This window comes from Lynx canadensis, chromosome B3 (genome assembly GCF_007474595.2).
Source record: "Lynx canadensis isolate LIC74 chromosome B3, mLynCan4.pri.v2, whole genome shotgun sequence".
Lineage (NCBI taxonomy): Eukaryota > Metazoa > Chordata > Mammalia > Carnivora > Felidae > Lynx > Lynx canadensis.
In genome coordinates this window covers 2,995,695-3,010,773 of record NC_044308.2, presented here as the reverse complement: position 1 = coordinate 3,010,773, position 15,079 = coordinate 2,995,695, and the positions used below count along the sequence as shown (strand labels likewise).

Genomic DNA, 15,079 nt, shown 5'->3' with positions numbered 1-15,079 from the left:
AGCCTTTTGAAATGTTCTAATCCCTGTACTGAGAGTTTGTACATACATTTTCTCATTGTATCCTTACCAGACCCTATGTGAAGTATGTATTATTATTTGTATATTACTACTCATTTATTTTTTATTTTTATTTTTTTATTCTTGAGAGAGAGAGAGGGAGGGGCAGAGAGAGAGAGAGAGGGAGAGAGAGCAATTCCCAAGCAGGCTCCACACTCAGCACAGAGCCTGATATGGGGCTTGATCCCATGACCCTGGGGATCATGACCTGAGCCGAAATCAAAAGTCGGGCGTTCAAATGACTGAGCCACCCAGACGTCCCTCTTATCTCTATGTTACCTATGTTACTCTTGAGGAAAATGGGTCTCTTGAGAGTTTGAATTGTTGGTCATCCCGCATCTTGGAAGCATTGGTGGGGCTGGGCAGGGAGCTGTCTGCCTCCAGAACCCCTGCATAAACACCAGGTATAGAAATACAAATAAAGTTGAGTGAGTGTAAGGAGGGTAGAGATAAAATCTCTCACTAGGTAATATCAGCGGGCACATACTATGTAGAAGATGTATTTGTAAAATAAAAAGAAACGTGGCATAGCCCTTTGCCTCATATACAGAAGCTCACAATCGGGTAAAGCCCCACACATGCACGCACACACAAATTGCTCACAAAAATAATAAGTCACAATTATGAGTAAGGACTAAAAGGTAGCAGTATAAGCATATGCGGTGAGACATCTCTCCCATTCATTCCTTTCTTGCATTTAAAAATGGTTTATAGGGGCGCCTGGGTGGCTCAGTCGGTTAAGCCTCTGACTTCGGCTCAGGTCACGATCTCAAGGTTTGTTGAGTTCAAGCCCAGTGTCGGGCTCTGTGCTGACAGCTCACAGCCTGGGGCCCGCTTCGGATTCTGTCTCCCCTGCTCTCTCTGCCTCTCCCATGCTCACACTCTGTCTCTGTCTCTCAAAAATAAAGAAACATTAAAATAAATAAATAAAAATGGTTTATAAAGATACGTACGTAGGTATAACGGCAGAGGAAGGACCCAAGGTGTGGGTATAAGTAACGATAAACAGAAGGAGATGTAAAGATATACAATAGAGCGATGGGTATGTATTGATGTTGAGATAGTGTGGAAATGGAGATAAGAACAAAGAAAAAAGTGTTCAAAGCAAAACGGTGGCCCAGAAGGATATAGCGGACTTCAGGATGGCAGTCGTTTTGGGGAGAAAAGGAGAGAAAAGGACCAGAGTAGGGTCAGAGGAGAGAGGGGAGGGGTGGGCAGCCGGGTACCCAGCGGAAACAGTATCTCTAGCGTTCCGTTCAGTTTATATACGTACAAGTCTATGACTCAAATTAAAAATATACATTAAAAAAAATGAGTAACAATGTGCAGGGAGGGGCCGCGTCGGTTCCCCCGTTTCCATTAGATGGGGGGCGCGTAAGAGCCCCCCCCTCCCCAGCCCCCCAAGCGATATCCTGCAAGGCTTTACGGCTTGCATAGTTTGCAAACTCTGTCCTCGTGGAAGAGAGCCCCCTCCTGAATCCAGGAAGGCTCCCACCGGGAGGATGCTTCTGGAAGTGTCTAGAGCTGCAGCCCCGCGTTCTCACGCTCCCGTCGCCCGCTTCTGTCCGCAGGCGGTGGGCTGCGACCGGCACCTGGGGAGCGGCGCCCGCGAGGACAGCTGCGGCGTGTGCGCCGGCAATGGCTCCACCTGCAGGCTCGTGCGGGGACAGTCCAAGGCGCACGTTTCTCCGGAGAAAAGTAGGTCTGACCCCCCGCGCCGCTGCACCGCCCCTTGCTGGACACCTTTTCCTCTCGCTGAGCTGCTTAGGCGGCGGAGAGCGCTTCCGACCCGTGCTCCGCAAGTCCCATTTCTTCCGGAAGGTGTCTGTCACATTCTCGGTTCGGTGAACTTCTCTGAGACCCCCGGTTTCTTTGAATCTTTACCGAGACAGGTTTTTTTTTTTTTTTTTTTTTAAAGATTTGCCATTGTTTTAAGGTAAAGCATGAAGTAGTAATTTTTTTATTTGCCTCCCATGCTTGCTAACAAGGTAGAGAACACCGCCTTGTATTTCTTACCCCATCTTTCCACACCCTCTCCTCTTTCAATGAACCACAAAAGTCACCTGTGCGTTTTTCCGGTTGGATGTTGGTCTTTTCCGCCAGCGTTTGTTACGTCACGAGTATGAACCGCTTGCCTGTTAACTTTCAATTTTTTGGTGATACCTATTTTATTTTATTTTTATATTAAATATAATTTATTGTCACATTGGTTTCTGTACAACACCCAGTGCTCATCCCAACAGGTGCCCTCCTCCGTGCCCATCACGCACTTCCGTGACACCTATTTTAAATATCGGCTTCGGTTTGTCGTTTGGCTTTCAATATTGTTTGTGTTTTTAGGATCGATAGTTTCTAAGTTTTACGTCCTCAGAAATTTTCATCTTTTTTTTTTTTAATCTCAGTGATGTCTGCCTTTTGTAATCCCACGATTTGGGGGTCAGTAAGCATTTTGGGTAAAGGGCCAGGTAGGGTTTTAGGGCTCGGCAGGGCGTATATGTTCTGTCTCAACTACTTAGCACTGCTGTTGCAGCACCGCCCGCCCCCCCCCCCCCGCACCCCCAGACAAGGCCGAAGCACAGAGCATGGCTGTGTTCCAATAAAGCTTTATGTGCAGGGGTAGCAGTTCAAGCTAGACTTGCTGTAGAAGTCAGCCATGGAAACTGGGCGTAGCGGGAAGTACCCCAAGGCCCAAAGACGACCATGGCAGCAAGCGACAGTGATGGGAAAGGGCCCGAGGCCGAGTGGCCTGCCACCTGTTACTGACTGCAGGAGGTGGGGAAGGCGGCGCCTTGAAGGAGGTGCGGCTGGTGACCCACGGGCCAGTCTGTTACATCCCTGCCTCCTTAGCGCGCATCCCGGCGGAGAAGAGGTTCCGCCAGACAAGCCGGTGCCGAAGCAAGTGAAAGCTTTGAGGGCGGAGGCCGCTCTTCTGATGCCAGAGAGACGCTAAAGCCGGACTGCTCGGCCGGTGTGCATCTAGGGACCTCAGCCCTGAACGTACTAGCAAGGACCCTTCCCAGAATACCACGCGCAAGAATTGCTGGTCGCCCTGGACAGCCCCCATCGTGGGTGCTGTTATCCTAGGTTTCCCGCGTCTTATTACAGGTCAGAAAGCAGACCCCCTGGAGGGGACCTTGTTGAAGTCTGGAGGGGTAACCCGCCCACCCCCCTCAGCGGTGACTGTTTCGGAGGCCGCAGCGATGTCCTGCTCTCAGATCCTGCTGGGTGTGTTCTTCCTGCTTTGGACCCACGTGGTGGGACAGCCATCCAGCCCAGGCCTGGGGCCACGCCCTCCACCTCCCAGAGCCTTCCTCCCAGAGCACCTGCTCACTGTTTTGTGTCTTCCCCAGCGTTTCCTAGCTTCTAGTCTCCATGAGCACCTTTATGTTGCAAAACCTTCTTTTTTTAAATTTGAGAGAGAGAGAGAGAGAGAGAGAGAGAGAGAGCGTGCACACACAAGTGGTGGAGGGGCAGAGAGAGAGGGAGAGAGAAAATCCCAAGCAGGCTCCGTGCTGTCAGCACAGAGCCCAACACGGGGCTGGATCTCATGAACCCTGAGATCACGTCCTGAACTGAAATCAAGAGTCAGATGCTCAAGCGACTGAACCACTCAGATGCCCCTCAAAATCTTCTCTTATAATTACAGTCCTTATGTCCTAGTGACATTATCCTTTGGTAAAAAGGCTTGCTTTTCAATACTTTGAATGCACATTAGACATTCATAACAAAGCAGCACACTTTGGTTTTAAAGCTTTTCTTTTTCCATTTTTAAGTAAATCTATATGTGTATAATAGATAATATAGATAATAGACATAGATATTTATTTCTGATCAAAAAAACTAGACTTGTTATACATTCAGGAGATTAAGTGTCATCTGTCTGGTATTTAAGCAATGTCTAAACATCTAAAAGAAATATATAAGCATATATCCAAATATATAGAAAAAAATGAAAATGAAATCAAAATGGCTTATAAAAAATTAGTTAAACTCAAAACAGGGTAGTAATGGAGGGGAAGATACAAGGCATGCAGAAATTTTATTTATTTTTATTTTTACTTTAAGTTTACTTATTTATTTTGAGAGAGACAAAGAGAGAGAGAGAATCCCAAGCGGGCTCTCTACTGGCAGCACGGAGCCTGACGTGGGGCTCGAACTCATGAACCATGAGATCATGACCTGAGCCAAAATCAAGAGTTGGACACTTAACCAACTGAGCCACCCAGGTGCCCCCAAGGCATACAGAAATTTAAAAAAAAAAAAAAAAGAGGAAACACACCTTATTTACAAAAATAGGTGGCAGGCTGAATTTGACCCCCAGATTGTAATCTGTAAACCCTGCCTTAAAAGGAAAAAATCTATTCCTGTGTATTTTCTGCCAGCACCCCTATGGTTCTGTTTTCCTCACGTAAAACCTTCCATTCATTTGAATTTATTTTGATGTAACTTATGATATAGGGATTTTACTTGTTCTCTGCAGGTGGGAGAACACCATGGAAGGGTGTAGGGTGGGGAAGATTTTCCAGGTGGGGGAAACCCAAAGTTGGTGCCATGATGCTCACGAAAAGCCTAGGCGTTCTTGAGAAACTGTTAACATGTTGCTCAGGCCTGAGTCCTGTTCCGCACTGGACGGGATGAAGGAGGAGACAGATGGCATTCAGGAGGCAATCATAAGGGCCTTCCTTGTCGTGCTGCACACGTCACTTAGGTGGAAGTTAGGCAGGGGAGTGACGTGGTTAGATTTGTGTTTTAATAAAATAATCTTAGCAGCATGTCGAGGCTGCACTACCTGTTAGGGGAGCCTGGAGGCAAGGAGTCCATCTGGGAAGCTTTTTGTAAATGCTTCAAAACTACTTTTTGTAGATGGAGGGTGTTTGAGATAATGAGGCCTTAGTCCAAGGAAGTGTGATGGGAGACAGACCAGAGAGATCTTTAGGACATAGAATTTGCAGAGTCCGATAATCCTTGGAATGAAGACCACAAGAGAAAAGAAGAAGCGAGGCTGATTCCAGCTCCCAGCCTGAGCGGAAGGGTGGATATGCTCGCTGTTCACTTGGGTGAGGGATTCACGCAGAGGAGTCACATACCGACAATAAAGCTCACCTCCTCGGATTTTCCTTCTCTTGGGAGATTTGGCCCCATGAGTGTTAAATATGTCAGAATCTTTCTGGTACCTTCAAAGAGACGTTGATTGTATTTTGTTTGGGGTTAAAGGATTGATCTGAAATACTCCAGTCCAGGGGCATCTGGGTGGCTCAGTCGGTTGGGTGTCCAACTTTGGCTCAGGTCATGATCTCGTAGTTCACGGGTTCAAGCCCCACATTGGGCTCTGTACTGACAGCTCAGAGCCTGGAGCCTGCTTTGGATTCTGTGTCTCCCTTTCTCCCTGCCTGCCTCTCCCACCCCTGCCCTGCACTCATCTTCTGTGTCTCCAAAATGAATAAACGTTAAAAAAAAAAACTAAAAAATGAAATATGCCAGTCCATTGTTGTCTGGTAGCAAAATCCCCTTATTGGTGGTAAATAAATTAGGTAAGTCCACCCAAAGAGAGTGTATAGAATATATCCCGAGGCTAAGAATTGAATCCTGGGGAGCACCTGAGGTCAAGGCGTTTAGCCAGCAAAGAACTTTAAAGGAACCTGAATGAGAGAAGATAGAAAGAATAGGTAAATGCAGGACTTCGCAAAAGCAGTATCATGGACGCCAAAGGACTGAGTATTTCCAAAAAGGAGGTGACGGTCAACCATGTTAACCGCTGCTGTGATACCAACTGGAATAGGAGTCCAACATGTGCTCTTTGGCAATTCAGAGACCACCCGTGACCTTAGCAAGAGTGGTCTCAATGAATTTCAACAGAAGCCAAAGCCTGACTGCAGTGGGTTGAGGAGTGAACAGAAGTGACCAGAGATTATATAGACAGAGGATTTACCCGGGACAAAAGGAGGGTGCACACCCGTGCCATGTCAGGAGCTGGATAACTATACAGGCAGGGAACATGGACAGGAATTAGCAGTATTCTAGAATATTGGATTTTTTTTTTTTTTTTGGTACTGTTCATTAAGAGGTGAGAGTCAGCTCTGGAAGAGCGAGGGCTCTCAGAGACTTGAGAGTGTTCCCATCAAAGAAAGGAGGGGAAGGAACTTACCAAAGACAGTAAAAAGCTAGAGTGATCTCTGTGAGGGCTCCCTGAGATGGGGGACCATGAATTCGTAGAGGTTCCCACCGGTGGACGTCATGAAGGAGCTGGCTTTGAGCGGTGGTGCACCAGTGAGGAAGGCTTTCTCCTACATACCATGGAAAACCCAACTTACAAATACAGGACGGTCTGCAGTAGACAGCCAAGGTTGGAGAAGCCGTTCCACTGTGTCTTTAAGGAACCAGACTCGTCTCTGTCTCCTTCATCGTCATCATCTGCATCATCATCCTTAGAGTGTGGCTTTCGTCTCTGTCAGTGCAAAGTCACTGTTCGACATTCACACCCATCCACACCCAGACAATAAAGAAGGTAGTGCAAAAACCATTCCTCGAATGCAGTACCCTTTGTTCAGGAAGGGAAGTCCTCCCCGGGGAGGGCTGCCTCATCACCCAGAACTGTGGCCTGCACACACACTGGCTTCTACAGAGCTGGGAAACCACAGATACAGCTTTCCACCCATTCCGTTATTACTGATATTGATACAGTGCTTTCAAATGCCCGGAATTGTCCTCAAGCATGGCGTCCCACTTAGTTCCACTACCCCCCTTACGTGATAGTTTTGATATCGTCAAACCCACCTCACCGATGAAGAGACTAAGGACCAGAGGTGTTAAGGACCATCTCTCATAACTAACTACGAAAGACACTGTGGGGAAGTGGCTAAGAAGTTGGGTTCTGGGGGGCCAGACAGCCTGGGTTTAAATCCTGGGTTGGTTGCTTACTACTGTGTATTTTGGTTTTCTCATTTTAAACTGGAAACAGCAATAATACTGCCTTTGTAGAGGTGCTGTCAGGATTAAGTAAATCAATCGTGCTGAGCATTCCAAATAGTGTCTGGCACCTAGAGAGTGCCCAGTGAATGCTGGCAGTGTTTTTATTAGAAATATGACTCATTTGGGTACCAAAAGATGTCACACCTCTCACGTACATTAAATGTAAATGTGAATATTTATAAACAGATGTCCAAATCAGCAGTCAGTCGGTCTGGGTGTTGTTGTTGTTGTTTTTTTTTTTTTTTAATTAAATTTTTTTTTTACATTTATTTATTTTTGAGAAACAGTGAGACAAAGCGTGAGCGGGGAAGGGGCAGAGAGAGAAGGAGACACAGAATCTGAAGCGGGCTCCAGGCTCTGAGCAAGCAGTCAGCACAGAGCCCGATGCGGGCCTCAAACCCACAAACTGTGAGATCATGACCTGAGCCAAAGTTGGACACTCAACCGACTGAGCCACCCAGGCGCCCCATGGGTGTTGTTTTTAAGAAAGCTGCTGATGGGGATGGAGGGACACCTTGTCAGAAGTGTCAAGGAAGACTGAATTGTAGGAGACAGTAGCGCTGGAGAGGAAAGATTCAGATCAGGGGGAGACCGTGAGGAGCCAGGCTGGACTGGGAGGAGTTAATCCAGGACGGCTTTTGGACTGGAAGTGGGGAAATAATAGCTCGGGTGTTGGGGGAGCACCTAGAGTTAAGCACTGGCTTTGAAGAGCCTGGAAGTCTCAGCAGAAAGAGACTCCATCTTGTCAGGGTCCAAGAGTGATTAGAAATCGCGGTAATTCTAATTGAACCAGGGTAGACGCTGAGTGAAATTGGGTCAAGAAACCAGTCTTTTGGAGACATGAGCCGAGGAGGCTCTGAAATGCGAAGGGATGGGATGGGGTACAGTTTCTCACTCTTGGTAAGGTAGAACAGATTCTCTCTGTCTCTCTCTCTCTCTCTCTCTCTCTCACATTGATTTCGGTTTGTGGATTAGGGATCCCTATGAGACTGTATTGGAAATTGTGTAGTTTTTTCTCCAGGAAAATGCACTTGTAACCCCAACACCCAAATTTGCCATTCTGGTTTGTTTTGGGGGGATGTCTCAGACCCCTGTGCCAGTTCAGGACATTCCGGGTCAAAAGCCCCTAAAAATCTAACCGTTTTGATTAGTTTCTACAAAGAAAGGGCAACCGGCATGTAGGGACAGATTGTCCAGCACGGCGGGTGAGGTGACGTGCTAAAGGCAGGGGCAGCCAGGATGTAACCCAGCTCTGTATGTTTGTGCCTGGGCTGCGGGGCAAGTGAGCAGATTCCTGCCTGCGTGAAAACATGCTGCTTCTCGTCCTTGACTTTCATTACAGCCCCTTCAAGTCTGTTACTGCTCTGAAACTGGCCAGCTGAAGCCGTTCTTGGCCGGGATTTTCCGTGGGCCATATGGAAGCACTTCCCTATAATCATGCTTTGTGTGAAAGAAATGTGGGGAGTGAAGCCATGTCTCTCCCCAAGTGTGCATCTCCGGGCCTGCGGAGTCCACGAAGTTCCTCCGTCCTCCCCTTGCCAAGCAATCATTCCTGTCTTCCTTGGGAGCCCCACCGAGCGGTGGGGGGAACACGGCCGTGAGACGCCATTGGCACAGCCTCACTCTGGACAGAGTGCTCAAGGTTGCTCGCACACTGTCATTTCCACCAGGCAGCGAGGCAGATTCAAGGTCTAAGCGCCCAGAGCCAAGACTTTCGCTATGAGAAAAATCCGAAATCAGTCCAGGTCCAACACATACATTTCCTGTTCCGCGGGGCAAGGGGAGACGCTCAGCTAACGATGGCACAGAGAGCTTTGGAAGTTGGAACAGGGAGGCAGAGGCCACTCGGTGTCGAAAGAGAGGAAACTCCGTACACAGAGAAGCAAGCACGTCTATTTGGAGTCTTGGTTTGGACTCAGGGGGCTCCGTTGTGTTTCCAGATTTGTCCATGATTTGGGTCTTGTCCACATAAAGGCACACGTGGCCTAAAGGGGAGTAAATAAGCTTAGCTTGTCCAGTCTGGGCTCTTTGTACGTTTTTACCTGGTGCATCTAAGCCTCTTGACACGGGGATGTCCGAGGCCGACCTGGAACGCCAGCATTTCACTGAACTTTTGGTGTCAGGGCAATAACCGCACCCTCTTGCCAAACATCCTGTGCTTGATCCTGTTAAGCACATCCTATCTCCTGATGGAAATAGAATCCTGGACCTGGCTTCTTATTACGAGGACATTTTCCCTTTGACTGTCGCTTCCTAAAATAACCTAGAAACCGAACTCAGTCCGTAACAGGGAAGACCGCATCAGCTGTGACGTGGTCAACAGACCGTCTGCTCACATCGTCTCTTTCTGCCTCCCCATTCGTCTTTCCAGGGCAAGATGCTGACCGATAGTGTTCCTGTACCAGAGCTGTGTGTGGTTAAAGGAATATTTCAATCTAGCCCCCCACCGTTGTCATGGGATATTGTCCCCCATTTATTTATTTTGAGAGAGGCGGGGAGGGGCAGAGAAAGAGGGAGAACGAGAATCCCAAGCAGGCTCTTGCACGGTCAGTGGGGCCGAACCATGAGACCGTGACCTGAGCTGAAATCAAGAGTCAGACGCTTAACCGACTGAGCCCCCCAGGCGCCCCCTCCCCATTTAATTCAAGGAGAGATGGCATGGATTGGTAAATGGATCTTGAGACTGAACACCTGGGGCCCGAACTTCCCGCTGCTCCTGGCTCTGTCACGCATGTGTTCGTGTGTGTTCTGTGTCCTCTGCATGAGGAGAAGCAAGGGCAAAATGATATGCAGCCTCCGTTGAGAAGTGCTGTCGATTCTGCTTTTCACGGAGCGCTCAGACTGACCGTGAATCCCCCAGCCTAAAACCTCCCCATGGATTGCCTTCCCACTTAGGCTAAAATGCATACCTTTCCATGACCTTCAGAGTCTTGCACGGCTGCCTCTGTGTCATGTCACGTGTGCCCTTTGGCCCCTCATGCACGAGGCTCCAGTCTTACTGTCTGGAAGATTCTAGAGTGCCGAGTGCCCTTCCTGTCACGGGCTTTTGCACTGGCCAGTCCCTGGGCCTAGCATACACTTCCCCTGGCTCTTAACATGGTTGCCTCTTTCTCCACCTTGAGCTCGAGGGTCAGCTCCTCAAGGAGCTTTCTCTGACCAATCTACCAGTCTGCCAAGCTCTTCTCTTCTCTTTTTACTTCCTGTTTGGCCTTTATGAAGCATGTCCTAGGAGCTCAATACATGTTGAGCTAACAAACACAGGCACTTTGCTAGAGACGATTCGGCGTTCCGTTATGGTTTCAGTGGGACTCAATAATTGTGCAACAGAACTGGCCTGGAAGCCAGAGACTGGGTAATAACCTCAGCTTGGTTGCTCACTCTCTGTGATCTTAGGCAGAACCACAGGGCCCTTGGCTTTTTCATCTGTATACTGAGAGCCTTAGCACAGATGATTTCCAAGACCTCTTCTAGCTCTGGGAGTCTATTAAGTATTTCTGTAATTTATTTCTTGTTTTAAGAAAAAGCAGATCTTGGGATGGAATGGAGATCGTAGAAATAGACCCGGGATCTTATATAAAGACATGTTCCAAAGCTTTAACGAAAAGGTTCAACAGAGGTGGCTTACGTTTATTCTTGAAGGGCCCAGGAAGTTTTCCATACGCAAGGGAAGTGAGTTGGTTTGAAGTCTCCTCGAGTCTCCCGTGAACCACTGCTTGGGAACCTTTTACATGCTACCATCACGACCTGCGTGGGAGGGATTTTGTGTACGCGCTGAGCCCCTCACTGGCATGTGAGCTCATCGAGGGCCTTTCACACCTGGCCCAGTACCTGGCACCCGATGTGTTCGCTATAAGGGTGTGTTGACTGGCCTGGAACAGGATTGCATAACCCAGTTAGACCAGCTGCCCACGTGAATGGAAAGTGGAAGCAGCCTATTGGTGGCCAAGCCCTGTCACACCTGGCGTCACCCAGGAGAACTGACATCCACTAACCATGGAGTGCTCTGGGATCATTAAGAATAATAATAATTATCAGGACGGTAATAATAACAGGGGTCTCCATAGGCTGCACACTTATTTGTGGGTGCTGTGCTGAGTTGTTTTATGTATGATACGGTTTATTCCTCACCATAACCCTACAGAGTAGGTACTATTTACAGCCTCCCCTTTGACAAACATGGACAGTGACCAGGGGCTCAGTGAAATGCAATGCCTTGTTCAAAGTCTCACCCCAAACAAGTCAGTGCCCCAGCGGGTCTGACTTCAGAGTTCGTGTGCTCCCCAGCCTCCTGAGAGGTCTTTCCCAGATGAGCAAGAAATGTGCACTGAGGTCTAGAGGGATGGGGTCGGAACACAAGTAGCACAAAAATGGAAGCAAAGGCTGCCTCAGCCAACCTGCCCATCGTCCCCCCGTCAGAGCCCGTGGCTCGTACTGCTGCATGCACATCAGGACCCTCTGGGGAACTTGGTCCGCGTTCTAGCCCTCAGGCCCTACCCTAGAGTTTTGGGGGAATAAATCTGGACAGTTCCATGTCGCCAGAGTCTCCAGGTAGTGACTCTCATCTGTGCCTCTGGTTAATGCCTCTGCTTTTCAGCCTCTGACGTCCCTGCAGTGCAGGAAAGATCATTTTCCCTCTACCCTTCCAGGTTCTTGGTTCACAGCCCCTAGTAATAAGAAGACAGAGTAACAGGAGAAAAAGAAATTTAATTACATGCGTACATATGGGAGCCCCACAGAGACAGGAGACTCAAAGAAGTGGCCAAAGCGGGAAGCTTTTCTACCTTTTAAACAAAGGAATGATAGATTCGTGGAGCATTGACAAGACAAGGGGATTGGGCTGTGGTAGTAAATGGTGAAGTAGTTACAAGGTTTACCCATGAAGCCTCCTCAGTCCTCCGTTCCCTGTCTCTGGAGAGAAAGCTGCTTCTAACCCCCCTGGTCCAGGGAGGAGATCTTTCTCACAGGAGATTTATCTTGTGCATTCAAGAGGACAGAGGAGGGGCAGAGCGTCCCTCCTGCACCTGCTACTTCGCAAGTACCTTTAAATCAAAGTAATCAGTATGCCGGGGCGCCTGGGTGGCTCAGTCAGTTGAGCGTCCGACTTCGGCTCAGGTCATGATCTCACAGCTCGTGAGTTCGAGCCCCGCGTCGGGCTCTGTGCAGACAGCTCGGAGCCTGGAGCCTCCTTCAGATTCTGTGTCTCCCTCTCTCTCTACCCCTTCCCCGCTCACGCTCTGTCTCTCTCAAAAATAAGTCAACATTAAAAAATTTTTTTAAATAATCAGTATGCCAAAGTGGCGTATTTGGGGTGACATATCCTGCATCCCGACATCCCACCAGAATCAGTAGGCAAATGACCATTTAACCCCCACCAGACTCTTGATTTCTTAGATGCAGTATAAAGGGCAGAGGGGAAAGTTATGCCAGGTTGCCGGGCAGCATCTGGACAGGAGGTTGTTGCCTGCTGCTTATGCGTAACGTAGCCCCCGCCCCCACCGCGGCATGCCGTTCAGAGTGAGTCCTGGAAGTGAGCACGGGAGGGGACACTCGCAGGCACCCTGCCTGTCACCACGCTCTTTTGAGGGAAAGGCGTCTGAGGCCAGGAAAGAAGTGCAGCTCCAGGTTGGGAGCAGATGGTTGTGCATAGACACAGGGGCTGACGGCCGAGGACGCTCAGGTGCAGGTGCAGGGATACTAGACTCCCGTGATGGAGCATGGAGTTAGCTCACGGCAGGACCAGGGATGTCATAGCAGGGCAGGTGTGGGGACGAGAGGCCGTTTGTCAGCCTGCAGCTGGTTGTTCTTGCCAAGTCTCCAGCATGTCCCTTCTCTACATTTATTTATTAATTTATTTATTTAAGTTGATTTATTTTTGAGAAAGAGACAGAGCATGAGCTGGGGAGGGGCAGGGAGAGAGGGAGACACAGAATCGGAAGCAGGCTCCAGGCTCCGAGCTGTCAGCACAGAGCCCGACGCGGGGCTCGAACTCACGGACCGCGAGATCATGACCTGAGCCGAAGTCGGATGCCCAACCGACTGAGCCACCCAGTCGCCCTTCCTCTCTACTTTTAAAAAGTGGTTGTTGATTTCTGAGTTTGACTTTCCCCTGTCTTTGCTCCTGGCATGTCTCATTCGTCCCACCTCGAGCTACAAAAGGCAGCCTGGATGGTCGTCCAGCTGCAAGACTGGTGTCTCCACACGCTGACTTTCCGGTCATCTGCCTCCTACAGCCCTCTACTGCACACACACAGCGGCAGGTGAATTTGAATCAAACCTGACTCCCTGACTTTGCAAAGTTATCGTCCCCTGCTCTGCACAGCGTCACACAACTACCCCCTTCTAGTGTAAAAGACACCAAGCAGCGATCAGTACGTGAGAGCGTTCACAAGCACCATCATTTCTCAGTTTACAGAATGCTTTCACGGCCGCTGTCTCATTCGAAAGGAAAATAGGTATTCTTTCCAATTTTTCCATAAGGTTGTTGTTATAATCTGCCTTAGCATTTATTGGGATGCCTTTCTTCCTTTTTAAAAACATTCCTTCGTTCCTTGGGAATGGAGACTGGGGGCGGGACGTGTGTGTCAGTTTTAGCCTAAAGAAACAGCTCTAGAGGGGCACCTGGGTGGCCCAGTTGGGTAAGTGTCTGGCTCTTGATTTTGGCTCAGGTCATGATCTCACAGTGCATGGGTTCGAGCCCCACGTCGGACTCCGCACTGACAGCACAGAGCCTGCTTGGGATTCTCTGTCTCCCCCTCTCTCTGCCCCACCCCTCAAAATAAATAAATAAACATTAAAAAAAAAAAAAGAACAGAAGGAGACATAAATGTGCAAGATCCAGAAAAGTAACATGTGAAATACCTGACAGAAAGTTTTGTCCAGCAGAAAAGCCAACCCACCAAATTAAGAAAATAACAAAACAAAACAAAACAAAACAAAAACACGGGGAGTGGGAGTGAGGTTGTCAAAGTGAACGTAAAACTTCTTCTCTTTTCCCATATTACCGTGGAACGGATAGTTTAGGTTGGTGCAGTTCTAGTTGGACTTCACTGTGAAATAAACAATCTGCTATAAATTACAGTCCTTCTGGGCTGACCCTGATGTTTATTGATTAGTTAATATTGTGTGGACAGTTTATTTCCCGTACATCTTGCTACTTAGTGGAACTGTGATCTGTAGCAGGAAATGAGACATACAAAAAATATGATGGAACAGCTGGGGTTGAGCACTTATGTGTGGGAGGGAAATCCGTGGAAGCAAATTTAATGGATCCTTAGGTCAGCCCCGAGATTGCAAAACAAGTGAAACCCATGAAACAGAAAGTCTGTGCTGCACAGGCTTCTGACGAGTGAGTTTGGGTTTACACAATTATACTTTGGTCTCACAGTAGAAGAGTTAAGAGTAACTTTTGGTTCTGACCTCAGCCCTAGTGCCTTGGAAATCTGTGATCTTGGCAAAGTCATTTCAACCTGAAAAAAAAAAAAAAATCCAGTTCTCTGAACTGTAGAAAAGTTAATAAAAATTTTATTGTAACTGTATTAGAATAATGGAGGTAATTTATCTCAAGTTACCTGGCATCCTGCCTGGGGATGTAGTAAGTGCTCAGCGAAGTTTGAATAACTTACCCTTACCCAGCCCCTTCTGGTGGTTAGGTTCTCTTCTAAGCCCTGCACGTAACTTACCTCATTGAACCTCCTCAAAACTCCCTTGAAACAAGTATGCTTATTATCCTTATTTTACAGATGCCTCTGAGGCTCAGAGAAGGCAAGAAACTTGCCCCAGGTCACACAGCAGTCCCAAGTGGCAGCACTGGTATTCCAACCCAGGTCATGTGGCTCCAGCACCTGTGACCCTGACCCCCATCCATATGGCCTTTCCCGATAGTTTGTAGAGTAAACATAATGCAGGTGCCATTTAATGTGTGACAAGAAGCAGCCCTGGGAAATGGCCCGGTGAGTAGCAGTGTGAAGGATCTTCTACTCCAAATTTAAGAGACACATATCCCGATTTCACTCATATGTGGAATTTGAGGCACACGACAGATGAACATAGGGGA

General features: G+C 48.3%; 1 protein-coding gene across 1 annotated transcript in view; it reads left to right on the top strand.

Annotated features, from left to right (window-relative positions):
- ADAMTSL3 (ADAMTS like 3) overlaps positions 1 to 15,079 on the top strand; it is a 351,345-nt gene that overhangs the window by 149,054 nt on the left and 187,212 nt on the right. The window contains exon 6 of the mRNA XM_032593550.1: positions 1,629 to 1,755. Within this exon, the coding sequence (XP_032449441.1) occupies positions 1,629 to 1,755 (127 nt within the window). The remainder of the gene's footprint in view (positions 1 to 1,628; positions 1,756 to 15,079) is intronic.